The 18,366-nt window shown below is 37.9% G+C and overlaps 1 protein-coding gene across 4 annotated transcripts in view; it reads left to right on the top strand.

The window, feature by feature from the left end:
• The window catches only part of PIEZO2 (piezo type mechanosensitive ion channel component 2), a 338,873-nt gene that overhangs the window by 285,671 nt on the left and 34,836 nt on the right, over positions 1 to 18,366 (top strand). For all 4 annotated transcript variants that reach the window (XR_009454151.1, XM_059706647.1, XM_059706648.1 and 1 more), the window contains 5 exons: positions 673 to 794; positions 1,810 to 1,881; positions 6,329 to 6,435; positions 11,202 to 11,316; positions 13,796 to 13,855. Coding sequence is in view for 3 of the 4 variants with exons in the window: in XM_059706647.1 (XP_059562630.1) it covers positions 673 to 794; positions 1,810 to 1,881; positions 6,329 to 6,435; positions 11,202 to 11,316; positions 13,796 to 13,855 (476 nt within the window). In the remaining variant the exon portion in view is untranslated. The remainder of the gene's footprint in view (positions 1 to 672; positions 795 to 1,809; positions 1,882 to 6,328; positions 6,436 to 11,201; positions 11,317 to 13,795; positions 13,856 to 18,366) is intronic.

The following is an 18,366-nucleotide window of genomic DNA, read 5'->3' as shown; positions in this document are numbered from 1 at the left end:
AAAGGACTTTATATTTCACTAGAGGCCTGGTGCACAGATTTGTGCACTGGTGTGGTCCCTCAGCCTGGCCTGAGACCTCTCTCAATCAAGGACCCCTCAGGGGATGTTGGAGAGCCGGTTTGGGCCCAATCCCCACAGGTCAGGCTGAGGGACCCCAATGGTGCATGATCAGGGTCAGGGAGGAACCGTGGGAAGGCTCCAGGGGGTGTCCGGCCCGTCTCACCCAGTCCCAATCAGCCAGACCCCAGCAGCAAGCTAACCAAATACTCAGAGCATCTGCCCCCTGGTGGTCAGTGTGTGTCATAGTGACTGGTCAAATGGTCAAACAGTCAGACACTTAGCATATTAGGCTTTTATTATATATTATAGGATAATATGCTGCATTCAGACAGCTATGGTACATGGTATAAGTAGACATAAAGTATTGCATATCAAACTTTAGCAAATTATTATCAGTCATATTATTAAGGCTTGCATCTGTGTAGTAAAAAGTAGCGTAAGTATATAAAAAAATGGAGATACTTGTTTCTAATAAGAAACCATTCACAAGTCCAAATATCAACCACTGTGTTCATGCTTTTAGCTATGTACTTAAAAGTGTAAACCCAAAGTATAACCATAGGATAACTGCGGACGTGTTCTTGGCATTGCTGCTGCTCTTGCATCTTTCAGGATGGATCGCATTAAGGCCAGGCAACAGAAATACAAAAAGGGTAAGGAGAGGATGCTGAGCTTGACCCAGGAGTCAGGGGAAGGCCAAGACATCCAAAAACTCTCTGAAGAGGATGACGAAAGTATGTCGAGACATTTCCCTCTTGCTCAAGTACCATGATATTGAATAATAGCATGATATTGGGTAGGGCTGTAAAATAATGTTAGTTTTCATTTTGCCAATATTATCAATGTATTTTTTTAACTTGACAAGTTTTACATTCCGTTGTGAATGGGATACCTTTATTTGTTTCATGAAGTACCCATTCAATGAATCCATGACTTTACAAGTATCTTCTCTTTAGCAAAACAACTTAAATCAATATGTAACCTGCCTTCTGTTTCACAGATGTGTTTCTGAAGGAATTGGGCATAAATTTGCTTAATTTATTCCTTTAGGGAAGATATTTCAGATATGTAATCTACTTTAATCTTTGATTTCTATGAATATTATATGAAAACTAAGTATATATGCATATTTTATGTGGTGTCTAAATAATGGTAGTTAAAGTATCATTTAATGATATTTATATTTAAATGTATTCATGATATCTAATGATAGCTATATTATACCCAGCAAAGTTGAAAAGGTCTTCTTATAAATGTTTGTATGCTTTTGTATTTAGAGGGAATGAAGAAATAATGCATGATAGTATCTATTATTCACTAGTAAACATATTTTTTCAACCATATATTCAAATAATTGCAAGGAAATGTCTGACTATAGGAACATATGGTTTTAACAAATTATTTGCCACTGAATTGTGCCATAAATTTTGGGTGATGCTTTTTCTGTTGATTCAAAAAAAATTTCATGTGAAATGTATTTTTGACAGATAATACCTTTTTAAATATTTTTTTCTGTTACTAAAAAGAAAATGGAAATGTGGCATAATGTGAATACAACACAGTATTTACTTTGTGAACTCAATTGCTAATACATGTAAATTTTTCAGATTCCGTATAGTTCCTTTTCCTGACCTCTGATGTACTTTTACAACTTATCTAGATTTTGACAATTGAGTTGTTTTTAGCGTGGTTTTCAAAATTTGTTTTCTCACTTTGTAAGAATTAATATTTGGACATATTTTATTTTAGGAGAAGCAGACAAACAGAAAGCCAAGGGCAAAAAAAAGCAGTGGTGGCGGCCTTGGGTTGATCATGCTTCCAGTAGGTTTTCTCGATCCTCTTACAATTTTGTCAGTTCTAACCCTTATATCCTTGACCAGAATTCAGGCGTCCCCATGGCCTGTGTGTTTTCATGCATGGTTTGATCCTTGTGACTTGATAGGGGGTCGGAGTATAGGAAAATTGAGATATGAATGACTCTCTGAGCCTGTATACAGAATCTTCCGGAGAAATTAGTGGTTACATGCTGGCTGAAGAAAGCCAAGCTTGATCACCATTTACGGGCTCAGAAAGGAAAGAATCATTGACTGCTATGTTATCCACTTCTGAGGTGTAGAGTCCTGCTGATGTGTATTTGTTTATGGCTTAAAACCCTTAATAAAAATAAGTTTCTGTGCCTCCTGGGACCCTGATTTAAGGATAATCATTATGTTCACAGTGTTTGTGACCCTCTTGTAAGACACTAGGCGTGGATGCCAATGAGCCTCCCCTACCCTCATTCCCAGAGCTTAGATTTTATTTGCACGTGAGGAATTTTTACATTTTATTAAATATAAAAATGAGAACAAATTAAAATGAATTTACTTTTTAGTTCTGCCTCCTCCCTAGTTTTAAAAAGGCTCACAGTGTGTGGCCTCAGAGCACCTGCACCTCAGCCGGGACCGGTTAAGAGGAGTCAGAAAACAGTTTTGAAAAGCAGTACTTGATAGCCACATGGAATTAGTGCTTTTCCCTCCTGAGCATAAAACAATAATGAGGAATTAGGGTACTCTGTGGCTGTATTTGTTCTGCTTGGCAAAGGAACTATGTATCACCCAGTATTGGCCAATGGTATTTTAATGGAATGATTCCTTTGAATCCAGCCCTCTTTAAATGTATTAGAAATTAAGGAATTATTAATTATTTTGAAAATTACTTATAATATCTTCAGTCTTTTATGTCTTGTTCTGTGTTTTAATAACTGTAGCTAGCCAAACCGGTTTGGCTCAGTGGATAGAGCGTTGGCCTGCGGACTGAAAGGTCCCAGGTTCGATTCCGGTCAAGGCATGTACCTGGGTTGCGGGCACATCCCCAGCAGGGGGTGTGCAGGAGGCGGCTGATCTATGTTTCTCTCCCATTGATGTTTCTAACTCTCTATCCCTCTCCCTTCCTCTCTGTAAAGAATCAATAAAATATATTTAAAAAAAAATAACTGTAGCTCATATAATCAGACAAGGAATACCATCAAGGCTCATTCCATCACATGATGATTGGAGAGACTCTACTAGTGGGATATTTAGAATCAGTAGAGAATCAAATTGATCAGAATCTTTTCCCATATTTAATTCCTAGTGTCACCTAAGACACTGATATTAGCTTCTCTGATTCTAGGAATATTTTCTTAAAATCGGTAAACCAATTTAATAAAGCAATATTCAAAATTTGCTCAGTATGTGTGGATGTAAATAAATTTAATCCCAAATATTGAATTTTAGCATTGTGGCAGAAAAAAATCCATCTGTTGTAAAGAGTTTTATTTTCTGCCCAAGTCAAAAGGAAAAATTCAAGGTGAAATTCTCTGTGACTCTAATTTATTGCCCATTGACATGTTAGTCATGCTGATAATCTAACAATGCATTGCACTGTGGGCCCATTTCTATCAAGTCACAAGTAAACTATGCCTATCTTTCTGTTTTTAAAGGGTTCTTTGCGAGTTTAAAGAGACCTATCCATTTCAAAATTGTGTCATATTAAATGTTTTGTTTTTTCAGCTGGGATAAATTCCCATTGCAATCATTGTGGTTGTGTTTCCTTTCTCATCTAAATGTTGCATTTTGGAAGGATTTGGATATGGTCTTTGATAATGATCTTACAAGTTGGGAATAATTTAAAGAACTTCCTATGAAGGGTATTGTCTTTAGATTTTTCTGATTCATTTCACCCTCATTATATCAAGTTCTTAAAGACTGGTATTAAACTAAATGTGCCTCGTTACAATACCTTATGATGCAATAATGCATGAATGTGTGCTATTCATAGGTTGGAATCATATTCTGAGCATGGTGTTAAATTTTTTTCTACAAAATATATTTTCTTTACAGGCTTTTGAGGAAAGGAAAGGAATGAACATGTGATTTATTTTATACACTATGACATGCTCCAAAACTTATATTCAGATCTGGAAGCACTTTATTGAAAGCGCTATTTCTCTAAAAGTCACTGGGCTTCCAAGTAGATATTTCTTAGTGGGGTCAAGCATAAAAATAAGTGTAGTTGGAATACCCTTGTGTAAATCCATTGGCAGTATAATAATGTTGCTGTGTTGTTCATATTATTGGTCAGCATTCGAGATCTTAACATAGACTGCAGGTGACAAACCTCCCACTTCCATACCTATGTGCACACATGCGATTGCATCATTGCTGTTCAATGATACCTTCCATTTCAGTGTAGTGTGTCTTCTTGTCACTTTAATTCTGTCTAAATCAATGCCAAGTCTCACTTTATATTTAAATATCAGAAATAAAGGACCCATTTTGGGAGGATGGGACTTTAAAATTTATTTTCATGCTTAGTTGCTCAGTAATAACATTGGCATCCATAATACGTATAGGGACACAGGCTGGAGGCAGGATCTCTGCACTAACAAAGGCATATGTAAGAGCTCTACTCATTATTAGCAGACAGCGCTGAAGAAAATATTCTCTGTTACTTTCCTAGTTTTATGTCAATAACGTTTTGTAAAGAATAGAAAATATTTAACATATTTCTTTTTGTAATGTGTTCTTTCTACCTCTCACATACAAATCGGTAGCTTTTCAAATTACAAAATCAATGCTATGACTACCTGAGGGCTCACAGTGTCCTCATGGATAAAGTTATAGAAGGTATGATTGAATACAGTTTAAGCTACTGTTGATTTTAGAGACTATAATGAGGGTAAAATGCTCAATCTGATACTCTGTTTTTACCAAATGACCATGTGACGTACAGTCCATGTAACTTTCCTGCAAATCTCTGAGCTTACATTGAGGCATTACTTTAATGGTCTTCTCACTGTCAAACGTAATGCTGTCACTTTGGTTTGTTCTTGCTTACTCTTACCTTATGTTATATTGCATTTATTTCCTCAGGCCTGGACCCAGTACTCTGGGCCTGGTTATGTCTTCAAAGTAAAAAAACAACAAATCACAGTGCTTCTGTTCAAGGATATAAGGCCCAATTCATTCTCTCTGCGTCTTCATGGATGGAGGCCACAGATACATCTGAAATCATGGGCAAAATTATTTACCTTTTGACCATGTTAGTGATATTCAAGCAACTAATTTTAAACAAGCCAAGGTTTCCAATTACCTTGCAATGTTTAAGTCCAAAACATAACTGGACACATCATGTTATGTTATCCAAAAGAAAACTCAGCATTTGAAGTCTTGAACATAACTTGAAAGTATTAATGTTTTCCTGCAAGGATGGTACAGTTCTTGTAGCATCAGAAATATATATGCTGGGTCTCTTTTCTCTGATAAATTTAAAATAACGATCAAACTGATAAAAAATGTGATCCTCAAATTCCTATAAATCTCTGGACATTTTAGCTCTCTCTAATCCTAACTCTTAGCACAGCAATATGTTCTTGCAGGGAAAGTATTAAGCAAGGCAAGGATGATCTATACTGTTTGTGCTTGGTGTCTTATGCTCAGTACAGGTCTCCTCAGATTTCAGTAAGTGACTGGGGAGTTCCTGGTTGACCAGAAGTCTAACAGCACTAAACTGTATGGACCATGTCTGCCGTGCCTCAGTCTGTCCCATGCTCCGTGTAGAAACAGCCAGAGTGGTGGTGGTGGTGGCATTATTGTGGTTGTGTTCTTTTTTTAATGTTGTCCACCCATTTTTTCCTCATGGCAATGTGTTATTTTTTAAAAAAATCAACTCTTTCAAATGTCTTGCCATATCTGTGTCCCTTGTGTGACGTGTGGGGAAGCCAGGTCTGCACAGTATAAAGTGAAGTAGAAGATTGGTGACACGGATTCTTGGTCCTGAATCTTCCTGATTGGTTTTCTACAACAGTTTGGACCCATTCAGACAACACCAAGCCTTCCACTTTACTTCAGCCTTGTCTAAAAGACCAGAATTGCTGAATTGCAAAATAGTTTTCAGTTATTTTGGTCATCTTGGTAACAAAACTGGTTGCTGCAGAGTTGATCTGATACATCTGTATAACATTTACAACGAAGAAGGAAGAAAATACCAGATCAGCCCAGTAGTGGCCAATTCTCTTACATGGCATAGACAAGGCCTTCATGCTCTGTAGACTCAGTCATGCCAACAGCACATAGCATAGCCCAGAATGAATCCTCTTCATCTCTTGTATTTTTCCTCTCTATCAATGTCTCTTGCTGTGGTCCTTTTATGGGCAATTTATGTGTATCTTTGGGGGGCGTTTCATTAATAATCCCCTGATTATCTTGTATCTCTTTCAAGAAGTAAGTAAATATTTTGTTTTGCTTAGTGGTCAGGAGTGGAGACTATTATTTGTTTGAAACGGATAGTGAAGAGGAGGAAGAGGAAGAATTAAAAAAGGAAGACGAAGAACCTCCAAGAAAGTCAGCTTTCCAGGTAATTATGGGATTTGGGAAATCATGTTCTTTGCTAATTGAGTTTTGTTTGTTTTTTTGACAGATCATGCTTAAAAGCCTAGACTTCTGCCATGTTCATATGTGTTAGAGCCCTAAGCTTCTGACCTACATCTGAAATTGTTTTTTCCTCATTAAACTAATGCTGCTTGCTCTCAGCATTGCCATAGTTTCTACTACACAAGAACACTGTTCCAGTCGGGTCTTCATTCACTTGTATCCAAAATGTTTCTGATGCTACCAACAAAAACATTAAACTTCCTTAGGTGAACTTTATTTTTCTGTTGCAAGTGGGAGGTGAAGAAGACTTCTCTGTCCTTGCTTTGGATTACTTGAGTGGACTTATATTTCAGTATGTAGATAGTTGATCGTGCTTTGTTTGAAAACAAATGGTCATTTAAATATTGCTTTGTTTTGAAAGTCAGTTTTATTTATATTGCTAAAGATTTGAGAAGTTATTGAAACAATAAAAGTATCTAGCACAGCTCTGATTTTTTTCCAACTTAACTGCCCTTTTCTCCCCAGAACTTGCTGCACCAGTCTCAGTTGTATAGCTCATTAGCCTAAGTATAGTGTACCCAGTGAATGTATAATCAGTGCTACCTAAACATGATGATTTGTCAGAAGAGTTACATAAGGAATGAAAGCTTGATATAGATTTATATGTATACAGATTTAGGAAAGAGCCACATATTAGGAGTTAGCTTTCATTGGTTATACTACAAGCACCTAGAATTACATGCTGTGTCCTTGCAGAGGCTATTGTCAGTTTGCTGGCCAGGTCTTCTCAAGCTGGCAGGTTACATCCACCCGTTTTCCCAGTGACACTGAAGAACTAAATTCTCCACGGAGACACCTTGCTCTGACGCTTTCTCACTGGCCCCATCGCTAACCTAGTGTGTTTCCAGATGACTGTGTCTGTGGGCATGCGTGCAGCTGGCTTGTCAAATACTAACGACTTGACTTGTTTATTTTTGTTCTAATGACTCTTGTTCTAACTCATCATGCAGCGAAGGAGAGACCGAGGCCGTCTTCACTATTTTCATGGATTATGTGCAACGTTTGACTATCTTCTTTCTTTCTAACCTAAGCACACTTTCATTCTAGCTTCATTTGAGCCTAGTTGATGTAATTGTAGAGACAAACTCAAGCTGACATCATATATTAAATTGCCAGTTTTTGGTTTTTTTCTACTAACTACTCTTGCTTTGTCCTTCTTTGTAGAGAGCTATTGGGAAGTTTGCATCAGCCATTTTAGCCTTGCCAAAGTCTGTCATTAAACTTCCCAAAACTATTCTTCAGTATTTAATCAGAGCTGCAAAGGTATTTGATGTTTTACTGGTGTGTGGTGTGTGACCCTCTGCTCTGTAGATCTTTAGACAAGCAGACCCTTGTTGCTACCTCTGCATTTTCCCTGTTCTATAGATCGAGCAATGAAGGAATTCTAAGAATTTAAAACGTTAGACAAAAGTTTTCCATAAAAATTCTGAGAAGCCAAATTTCATATTATTGATTCTCGTTTTTCCATTGACACCAGAGCCTATCGAAAAATAGGAAGAGAAAATGCAGATATACATCTATTTCTGTCCTTTTTCTAGTTTTGTCTAAGTCACATCTCACTTGAAAAGGGTCATATCTGGTTGCATGCATCAGTTATGATGTGTGAAAAGTATAATTTTTCTCAGAAAGCTGGTTAAATTACGAGTAAGCCAATAAAAGATTCAGTTTGCTCCACCTCCTTCCTGGCTTCCTGTCAATTCTCCATCTTCCTAAATTGGACATCATTTTCCATTTCTCATTGGGAATTCACACCTCCTCCCTAGACGGCGCTGCTGTGTGCAGTCTGCGCAGCTGCTCCTTCCCAGGTACTGAGCTGAATAACTGTTCAGATCCAGCTACCTATGCTGTCGTCCCTTCACTACTGAAAATCATAGGCAGTGAGTTACTCTTGTTGTACTTGAAAGACAGCTGTTTCTCTTGACTTAATCTGAGGCAAGCACGAAAACGCTTAGGTCTTTATGCTCCTCGGTGTTAAGCAAATGGTTTGGATAATGACCAAGAACGGTGTTTCTCACAGTTCACTTGAGGATCTTATTTAAATGCAGGTTATTTAAATTCAGCAGGCCCTGGGTGGGATCTGAAATTCTGTATTTCCCTCAAACTCCTGGGTGAAGTGCAAGCAGCTGGACCACCTTGAGTAGCAGGATCTACTCTAGGTCCCTGCATATTAGTTTAATATTCACCGTTGCCACTTCCCTCGGATTCTTTCTTCTCTATTCTGTGAGTCTCTCCATCCATGTAAAAGAATTTCTGTGAAAGATTACAATGTAACTATCTTACTATTTTTTTAAATCCTATTATTTAAAAAATCTCTTCTTACAGACAACATAAAGAAAGCCCTGGACCACACCTGAATTAAAGGGCAGTTTATGAAATTTAACCAGTTTCAGTTAAGGATCTTCTATGTCAATGAAGTTCTCTCCTGTTTAAAAGATTAAATTCTTTTTTATATAAGTGTTCAGTAAAATGAATTCCATTTTCCTTAATAATGCATAATAAAATTTAAGAAAAAAAATGTAAGATAAAGTTGGGAATCCAGTGGCAGTGCAGTTTGGAGAAGCCAGAGGTCAATAGAGACATTTCCATGCATTTTCTACTTGTGGTGAGTGGTACTCAGGTCTGATTCCCTAGGGAGACCCATCAAATGGATGGCAGCTACAGCCACCAAGTAAGAATTGAGAAGTTTCAGTAAGAAAATGCCATTCCTTGACTCAGTAAGAAATGGGATGTTTCCTCCTTCATCATCAACTTTTTCCTGACACAGTTGGACTTAAGTGAAACTGACCCTCTGTCAGATGTTCCTGGAACTCTAAAATATTTGTATTTCTAAATATCAGCATTAAGAGAATTTACCTACAAATAAAGAGTGTCATATGATCCTTTCCCCCTCCCTTTTTCCCTCTTATTCGCATTATCTAAATTCTTATTACAATAAGAAATTCTTACAATATTACAGTAGTCTTAATCATTTAGGTGTCATATGTAGAACCAGGAGTTCCCTTTAAACACAGTCAAATTTCAGTCATCCTCACCATTTCCCTAAGACCTCTTCAGTCTAATCAAAGCACCTCCTCTTCTTCTCACCCTCCAGCCCAAAGGTTTCATTTTCTTCAGAGGAGAGAAATGTATCCAGTTGTGCACTTATAACATTTGCAGATCCTGAATTTTTTTTATTTTTTATTTTTGGGATTCTTGCATTCTCTAGAAAGAGGATTCTAATAACTTTTTAAAATAAAATGTCGCCATATTTTGCTCTTAAGCTTGAAATTTTATTTACATTTGGCAGAATAGATTTTTTAAAAGAATCAATGTTTTGTGGAAGCAAGTTTGCTTATTAGTGAGATGTTCTGGCTAGACTTCCCAGTTAACATGCTCAGTAAACATCCACCATAAGTTCCTTTATTTGATCCTTCTTCAAATTTCAGTTTATCTCCTTTTTTAAAAATATTTGGGGCATAAAATAGGATTATTTTTTTTTTGCCTCCTGGGTTTTTTATTTAGAAATAAAAAATAATAATATATTTACATTGATTGCCCTTAAGATTCAGATTTCTACCAGTGACAAGTCATGTTCTTTCTTAATAACCTAGGACCTTTACATTTCCATATATGGAAACATTGAATCCCTCTCAAATTTTTAAAATATATTTTTATTGTTGATAGTACTACAGATATCTCTTAAATTTTACTGACAATGCAGTGCCCATGGTTTCCTTAAACAGTGCTTTTCAAAGATCCCAGAAATCTGAACATTACATACAATAAGTTAAAGTGCCTGGGTCTACAAGCGACCCTGCAAAATATTGCTTTACCTCTCTGACGAGAACAGAAAACCCAGCTTCCCTGAGACCCAGGTGTGTCTGCGGGTGCATGAGGCGCATGCCTGCTTGGCTTCGTGGTTCTAGGTGGCTGACTTTGTATATCAAGGTTTTCTTTTTGTTCCTTCTGCATGACTCTCAGTGGGCGGGCTGTTCGTCATGGGTCTATCATGGTTATCGGTTATAATAATATACTATTGCAACTATTTTCAGCTCTTGAATGAAAATGACAAAAGGCAACCAAAAGCTCAAGTTTTCCTTCCATACTATCTGCAATAACTTCTTAATTTTAATATCACAGTATTTTTCCTCTCCAAATACTAATCAATTTGCAAAACCCTTTCTCAAGTTGCTGGTAATAGCTGTTATTCACAGGGGAAGGTATCAAATGTGCAAAACTGTTTCCCAGCGTAAGCCAGTAAAAGGTGCTATTTTGTTTTTTACTCGGAGTTTATTTATGATGGAAGAACATTACTCTATTGATACTTAGTGAGACCTCCAGTTTATTCCATTGTGTGTAATGGGAAAGATCAATAGTTAAGTATCACAAATGGTGGTAGTACAGGAGGAGCTGGAAAAAAATGCTGGTTTGTATATACCCGAAGTTTCTCATGATTGTCTGTGATACCAAATGAAATATATTCCTACAAATCTGTTTCCATCTATTATTTCATGATAATGAAAATAGCACAGGTCAGCTCAGCATTTGAAAGAATACGGGGGTGGGAAAAGAAAGGATATTGGGGATGGTATTTAGTTTGTGTTGGCAGAAAAAATAATGTTTCCAAAAGTCAGGAAGCTTGGTGTTGGTCTCTTTTCTTTTAATTAAATTATTAAAAAGCCAGAAAATAATTGAACTTTCTCCCTCCAGTTTGTTTATCAAGCCTGGATTACTGACCCTAAAACAGCACTCCGACAGAGGCGCAAAGAGAAAAAAATGTCTGCAAGAGAAGAACAGAAAAGACAGAGAAAAGGATCTGGGGAGGGTGAGTGTCCTGGGGTGCAGCTCTAGCCACACTCTGCATTTCTGTGGCCTTGAATACAACAGAGGAACTGCAAAGGACAGAATCTTTGGAGAAATCAAATTCTTAAATTCCAAAGAGTGCGAAGATTTATACTTGTTCTTAATTGCTTGTGTCTGACACTTGGAAGAAATTAAAACATGAATTTAAGTTAAGATGCATTTATAAAATGGGGGAGAGAGGCAAAATAAACCCAAAGAAGGTCTGTAGGAAGAAAATAAATTTATTTTGAGAGAGATATTAAATTATAAAAAAATAAATATAAGACAAGACCTTATCAATAAGTTAAAAGCTGTTCTGGGAAAAAAGTAATAATAAAGATGAACCTTTGACATTTGATCATGAACCAAAAATGGAACATAACTACCAATGCCATATTCAACATTAAACTGCTGCATTTGAAGGCATATGAGAGAAACACATTTCTAAGGTGGGGGGGGGGGCGGGGGGGCGGAATTTCAAACCACAATAAAACACACCAATAGCAAAGCAGTGGGGCACTCAGGAAAAACATTTTCATTATATAAATCAGACTGAAGATTAGTATTTAATATAATAAGATTCCAAAATATCGGTAAAAGAAAAGTTCAACCCAATGGATCAACAAATATGAAAACAATTCACAAATCAAAAAAAAAAATGGCCTTTTAAAAAGAGCTCAGCTTCACTAGTAACTTGAGAAACACAAACTAAGTCTTTTGATATTTTGGGTTTTTAACCTATGGGATTGGCAAGAAGCTAAACATTGGATAACACAGGAACTAGTGGGAAGTTGAGTGCTTTTGCAAAGTTGTCCATACACTTTGAAGAGAAATGTGTCAATATCTGAGGACATTTTAAGTGTACAATCCTAGTAGAGATCAGTCCCACTTCTAGGTGTGTGGAGTAACCTGAAGCAGGATTTGCACATGTGCACAAGGACACCTGCTAAGGGTATTCATCAAACATTATTGATTAATAACAAAAATTTAGAAACATCTTAAATGCCGACAGAAAGAAGGAGATCCAAGTAGATTATGTTATCATTATATAATGGAATACTCTTCAGTAGTTTAAAAAATGAGATAGATTACTTTGAACTGATTTGGAGAGAAGTTCCTGACAAATATTGTTAAGTGAAAAGCATTATGTTGAAAAATGGCATACGGATTATGCAACCATCTATGAAACAAAGGAAACCTCAACATAATATTTTGCATTTTAATGAGTGCGTATAATAGTGTGTAAATGCAAGAGAAAGGTCAGGAAGAAAACTTAGAAAATTAATAACAGTGCTTGCTTCTGGGGGAGGGGTGGAGAGACTGAGATTAAAGAGAACTTTAGGCTTAGCTAAATTCTTAAATTTTTGTGCTTTACAGAGAAAATATATGCATAAATTCTTTGTGAAATTAAACATATATTTAAAAATAAAGGGAAAAAAACATAATTTTTAATGGAGCTCTAAATAGAAACACCTCTCTCCTTTTTTACCATTCTGCCCCCTGCTACCTCCTGGTAACTTTAATTTTATTTTACTTTCTTGGTTTAATAAGACAAAATTAAGACAGAGCTCATGTAAGAAGACATCAGGCAAGAGATAAATGCACAGTCTGCCCTGGACACCCATCTACTGAGCTACCAAATCTTCACAACATGTTGTGTTCACTCCCACTCCTTTCTCATGGGCCTGCACATATGTGTGCAAGCACGGTTTCCCTTGTTTCTCAAAAGTGAGTTCATGCCATACAAACTGCCCTTACATGTTCATTAGTAATGGATTGTGACCATTTCTCCAATTAAGTATTCACAAATCCATAGCTTCCCTTTTTAATAGCTGCAAAATATTCTGTGATATGGATATGCTTAATTTATTCAACTATTACATCACGAATGGACAAAAGTTTGCTTCCAGATTTCTGCTGCAATGAACAGTGCTATCATAGACATCCCTGAACAAAACTCCGTATGTAGTCGGACTTGTCTGTGTATTTAAATGCATAGCAAAAGGTTGGGAAGAACATGCATTGTACACAGGATACATTATTTAAAGTGGGATTACTGGGTTAAATGATGTGCTTTTTTTTTTTTTTTTTTTGGCTTTAATAGGTATTTTCCAAAACCGTTTCAGTAATTTACGGTCCCGTGAGCGGAAGTGTGCACTTCCCTGTAGCTTTATCCCCCATGTATTACTCTTTCTACTATTTGTCTTTCTCTGGGATGATGAAAGGCTTTCATTTTCATTTGAATTTTCCTAACTAATAAGACTGACTATATTTTATTTTCTTGGTATCCGTGATTTTTGTTCTGGATGCCATGAATTCTTACAACTTTTCCCCAGGAACTCTTCAGATAGGCAGAATATCTGAAATTTAATTTTTAAGATTTGTTTTCATCCAGAAGAGTAGGGTGGCATTTAATATACCCTAACTGAATCTAACTCGTGTTAATTGAACACACTCGACAGGTCCTGTGGAGTGGGAAGACCAAGAGGATGAACCAATCAAAAAGAAATCGGATGGACCAGGTAATACAATAAATACATATGACCAGGGAGAAATTTGAAAATGTTCCTTGCCCAATGTTTATGTAATGAAAAGCTGCCTAAAAATAATTAATCAAATACTGTTTCTGGACTATGACTAAATAACCGGTGTCCTTTGAAATCTCATCTCTAGTGAAATTGCAAAGTGACGCCTAAAAGTAGATCTGCCCCTTGCACTGTTGGATTAAACATTAATCACCGTCAGTTTATAAATTCTTTTTTCCAAGTACCTATGAAAGGAGGTGTGGGGGAACAAATGACAAACACCCCATAGAAGCCATCAGAACAGAGGACAAAAAATATTGGCAATTAATTTTAAAGATTATAGAACGGAGGAGTTAAGCAGTAAGTAGAATTGGGGAGATGAAAGGTACTCTGGAAACTTGGGCCAACTCCTCATTTTATGATGGAAAACCAAGTCCTAATAAGTTTGCCCAGGATCCCAGAGCTACAGTCAGGGACAGAATACCTATTTTCTAACTCCTAGCCCCATCATGGTTTTATTTGGGTTTTGCATAGTATGGGACTAGGAGGAATATTTCTCCGTGCAGGAAAAACAAAACAAAACAAAACAAAATTCTCCAAATGAAACAAACTCAAATGCCTCTCTAGTTCTATAAAAGTGCTGTTTCCTGTGTACATTATCAGCAGGCAAGGTATCTATGCTCTCTACTCAGGATACAAATACGTCCAAGGATGCCATCTGCTGGCTCAAAATGAGACTTCTCAAAGGTGCTCTAATTACTAGTAATACCCTCTGTGGCACAATTCTTAAACCTGGCCTCCATTTCCAGATCATTTTATTCACATGTATGTGAACTCAGATCTTCTATTATTGCTACAAAGCCTTATCTATACTAATAAAAGGGTAATATGCTAATTAGGGCAGACATCTTCCAGATGTCCATCTGCACAAAGCCACAGCAGCTGCGAGCTCACCGCAGCTGTGGGCTCAGAGGCAGTCATGAGCCCTAGGGCTCAGGCCTTGCAGCCACTGCAGCCGGCAGTGGCAGCAGCGGGGGGGGGGGGGGGGAGTGATGCGAGTGGCACCTTCCCCTGATCAGTCAGGTTGCCTCCCACAGAGGGAGGCCAAACTGCAGCTTATTAGGACATCCCCTGAAGGCTCCTAGATTGTGAGATGGGGCAGACCAGGCTGAGGGACCCCCTCCAATACACGAATTTTCATGCATGGGGCCTCTAGTACAATAATAATAGTTAACCCCTTAGATTTCACAACTTTGTCAGGCACTTTTCTGAGAGCTCTAGACAAATTAACTTGTTTAACCCCGGCAAAGATCCTCTTCCCCATTTAACAGTTAAGAAACTGAGGCAGAGAAAGATTAACTTTTCAAAGTCTACATAGCCACTGAGAGGTAGAGTTAAGATTTGAACCCAAGGAGTCCGAACCCAGAGTTTGTGCTCTTAATGACTATGTCCTATTGCCTCTATTATTAAAAAATAAGTGCCAAAACCGGTTTGGCTCAGTGGATAGAGCGTTGGCCTGCGGACTGAAAGGTCCCAGGTTCGATTCCGGTCAAGGGCATGTACCTGGGTTGCGGGCACATCCCCAGTAGGAGATGTGCTGGAGGCAGCTGATCGATGTTTCTCTCTCATCGATGTTTCTAACTCTCTCTCTCTCTCTCCCTTCCTCTCTGTAAAAAATCAATAAAATATATTTAAAAAAAATAAGTAAAAATAAAAATCCGAATTTCACGTTAGTTAGTGATCACCCAGGTTTATAAAGTGCATGTTATACATGTCTTCAACACAGCTATTTTAGTTTTAACATCAAGCCCACCATAAGCAAAACTGTGAAATAATTATATTTATCTTTACCATCTCTAGGGAAATAACTGTGACTATGAGAAAAAAATAAGTTGTCCAAAATATAAGATGTTGCTAACGTTTCTTAATAGTTGTAACTAACTTCAAGTCTTCCAGCATCCAGGGGTCAAATGGCTAGAGGATTTATCCAAACTACTGCGGGTGTTGCCTGCCTTGTTGAAGATCAAAACAGAAACAGGAGTGTGGGGTGGAAAGAGAAGTGTAGATGCCCCCAGGGTTCCCAGGCGTCTCTGGCTCAGAATGGCTCTCCTGTGGAATCTGTACCAGCTCAACTCCATTCAGCTTCACCACGCAGCTGCTCCCTCCCTGGGCTTCTTTGTTGAATTGAAACTACTCTCTCATGTCCCTCCTTCCTGAAGTGTATCGCATGTAAAGCTGTTAGGTGTGACACAGTTTTGCCGAGGTTTGGGGGACAGTGGGAGGCAGTGACAGCTTGCATAGTAGGACACTGCTTCGAAAGGAAAGTCAGGGATCACTGTTCCCATCTGGGCAGATCTCTCACCAGCTGGTGTCTCTGGGCCCCTTCCCTCCAGGCCCTTCTCATTTAATCATCCTCCATCTCCTTTCCCAGTTTTCTTCTTAGCTACCAGCTGGCCACTCCAAGGTTCTTGTTATCCCAGCAGGTAGAACTGTTTAGCTCTTCTTTGTCTCTCTTGCCCATCTCCCGTGTAAAGCTAAGCTGCTTGTGATGTTTTTCCTTTTGAAAAGAGCAAACGTTTGCCTGGGAGAAAATCTGCCTCCCTCCTAGGCCACTCAGTTCACAAATATATATATTTACCATTACAAAGTTAAACTTTGATTCATACTATGGTGTGAGAATTAAAGTAGAGAGAGAGGATTCAAGTCACAGAGTGGCCATATCAGATTATACTAGATTCCAGGTCAGGAAACTATACCTGCCACCTGTGTTTATAAGGCTTGTTAGCTAAGGATGGTTTTTATATTTTTGATGGTTGAAAAAAAATATTAAAAAGAAGAGTATTTCATGACATATGAAAATTATGAAACTAAAATTTCAGTATCTGTAAATAAAGTTTCATTGGAAACCCAGCCATTCCCGTTCATAGACAATTCACTCGTCTATAGCTGCTTACACAGGACAGCAGCAGAGTGATTCATTGCAATACAGACAGTATGGCCTGGAAAGCCAAAAGTATTTACTCTCGGGCCCTGTTCAGAAAAAAAGTTGGTTGGCCCCTGCACAAGATCATAAAGGCTAGGCTATAATCATTAATTGTAAATTCCTTAAGGTTTTACTATGACACTCAAATCTTTCTTTCTTTTTTTCTTTATTTGGTGTGGGAAGAGTGAGATACAACTTGGATTTTATTGGTGGTGTTTGTTTTCAATAAAAAGTAAGACAATTCTTAACTCATTGTTGTGTTCACTAAGTATTTGCTTTATTGTAATCAAGGTTTTGAAATCGTAAAAAAAAAAAAAAAACACAAAAATTTTTAAATGCCAAGTCAAAAGAAAGGTACACCCTAGAGGTGGTAAAGATAAATATAATTATTTCACAGTTTTGCTTATGGTGGTCTTGATGTTAAAACTAAAAGGTATATTTAGTACACATAATATACTAAAGTTGCTAAGACCTAAAGTTGCTAAGACCTAAAGTTGCTAAGAGGATATTTAATATTATTAACTATAGAGACCCTGCTGTACATTACATATCCATTGATCAAAATTTGGTAACATGTCTTCAAGGATTCCTTGTATACTAGTTGGGAACTTATTAGCTTACAGGAACAAAGTAGCAAGATGGTTACTATGGGAACGTTCCTCTTTTATTTTGATTCAGACCTAAAATAAAGTTAGGTCACAGCTATGGAATCTCCTCAAACCTGATCATGATCAGAAGTTCATGTTGGCTTCTCTGAGGGCTGGCGAGGCGCGTGCTGCATGGAGACACATTTGGGACACAGTGGCAATCTGGAGCCCAGCTTATCCCCCCGGGCAGCTCTCCCAGGCGCCCCCAGTCACAGCACAGATAAGGAAGACAACCCAATTCCATCAGGAATTTCACAGCTTCTGTTGGTTTCGGGAGGGTTGATCCCATCCCGTGTGCCGTATTTTGTGGTCAGCACAGCTCAGTATAATTGAGAATAGTGATATTTCAGTGGTGTACATATATACTCTCAGTACGTGTACTGCGCTCTACAGAATCATTTTAAATGACGTCACTGAATGCCACTGCAATAGAAAGTGTCAAATGCTTACTGAATCAACGGAATTGTTTCCAACAACTATTATTACTTAAGAAAAGAAGAAACTTATGGAAAAAGAATTACGGGACCCAGTTACCTGGATAAATACATTCTGTTTGCATCCCTGTGTCAGTAACATAACTATCTTTGAAGGCAATCTCTACTTTTAACCAAAAGTATAGGAATCTGTTCTGGCAGATGTTTTGACCAAAGGTTAACAGTTCCGTCCTCGCTTGGCTTGCACGCGTAGAAAGGCCCGATGGTGGTTTCTTTCCTATGCTGCAGTGGCCCCCACACCCCTGTCATGCCCAGTCAGTGCCCACTCCACATGATGCAGGGAGGCTCAGACAGGTCTGCCTTTGGTAAAACACCACTGTGCACCTACGGCCAAATGGGCGGTGGCATTTGTTCCTTTGACATTGTGTTTCTTTTCCTTCCTCC

The sequence above is a fragment of the Myotis daubentonii genome, chromosome 8 (assembly GCF_963259705.1).
Source record: "Myotis daubentonii chromosome 8, mMyoDau2.1, whole genome shotgun sequence".
In the NCBI taxonomy this organism is placed as follows: Eukaryota; Metazoa; Chordata; class Mammalia; order Chiroptera; family Vespertilionidae; genus Myotis; species Myotis daubentonii.
The sequence above is the reverse complement of the archived record's forward strand: the minus strand, read 5'-3'. Positions and strand labels throughout refer to the sequence as shown.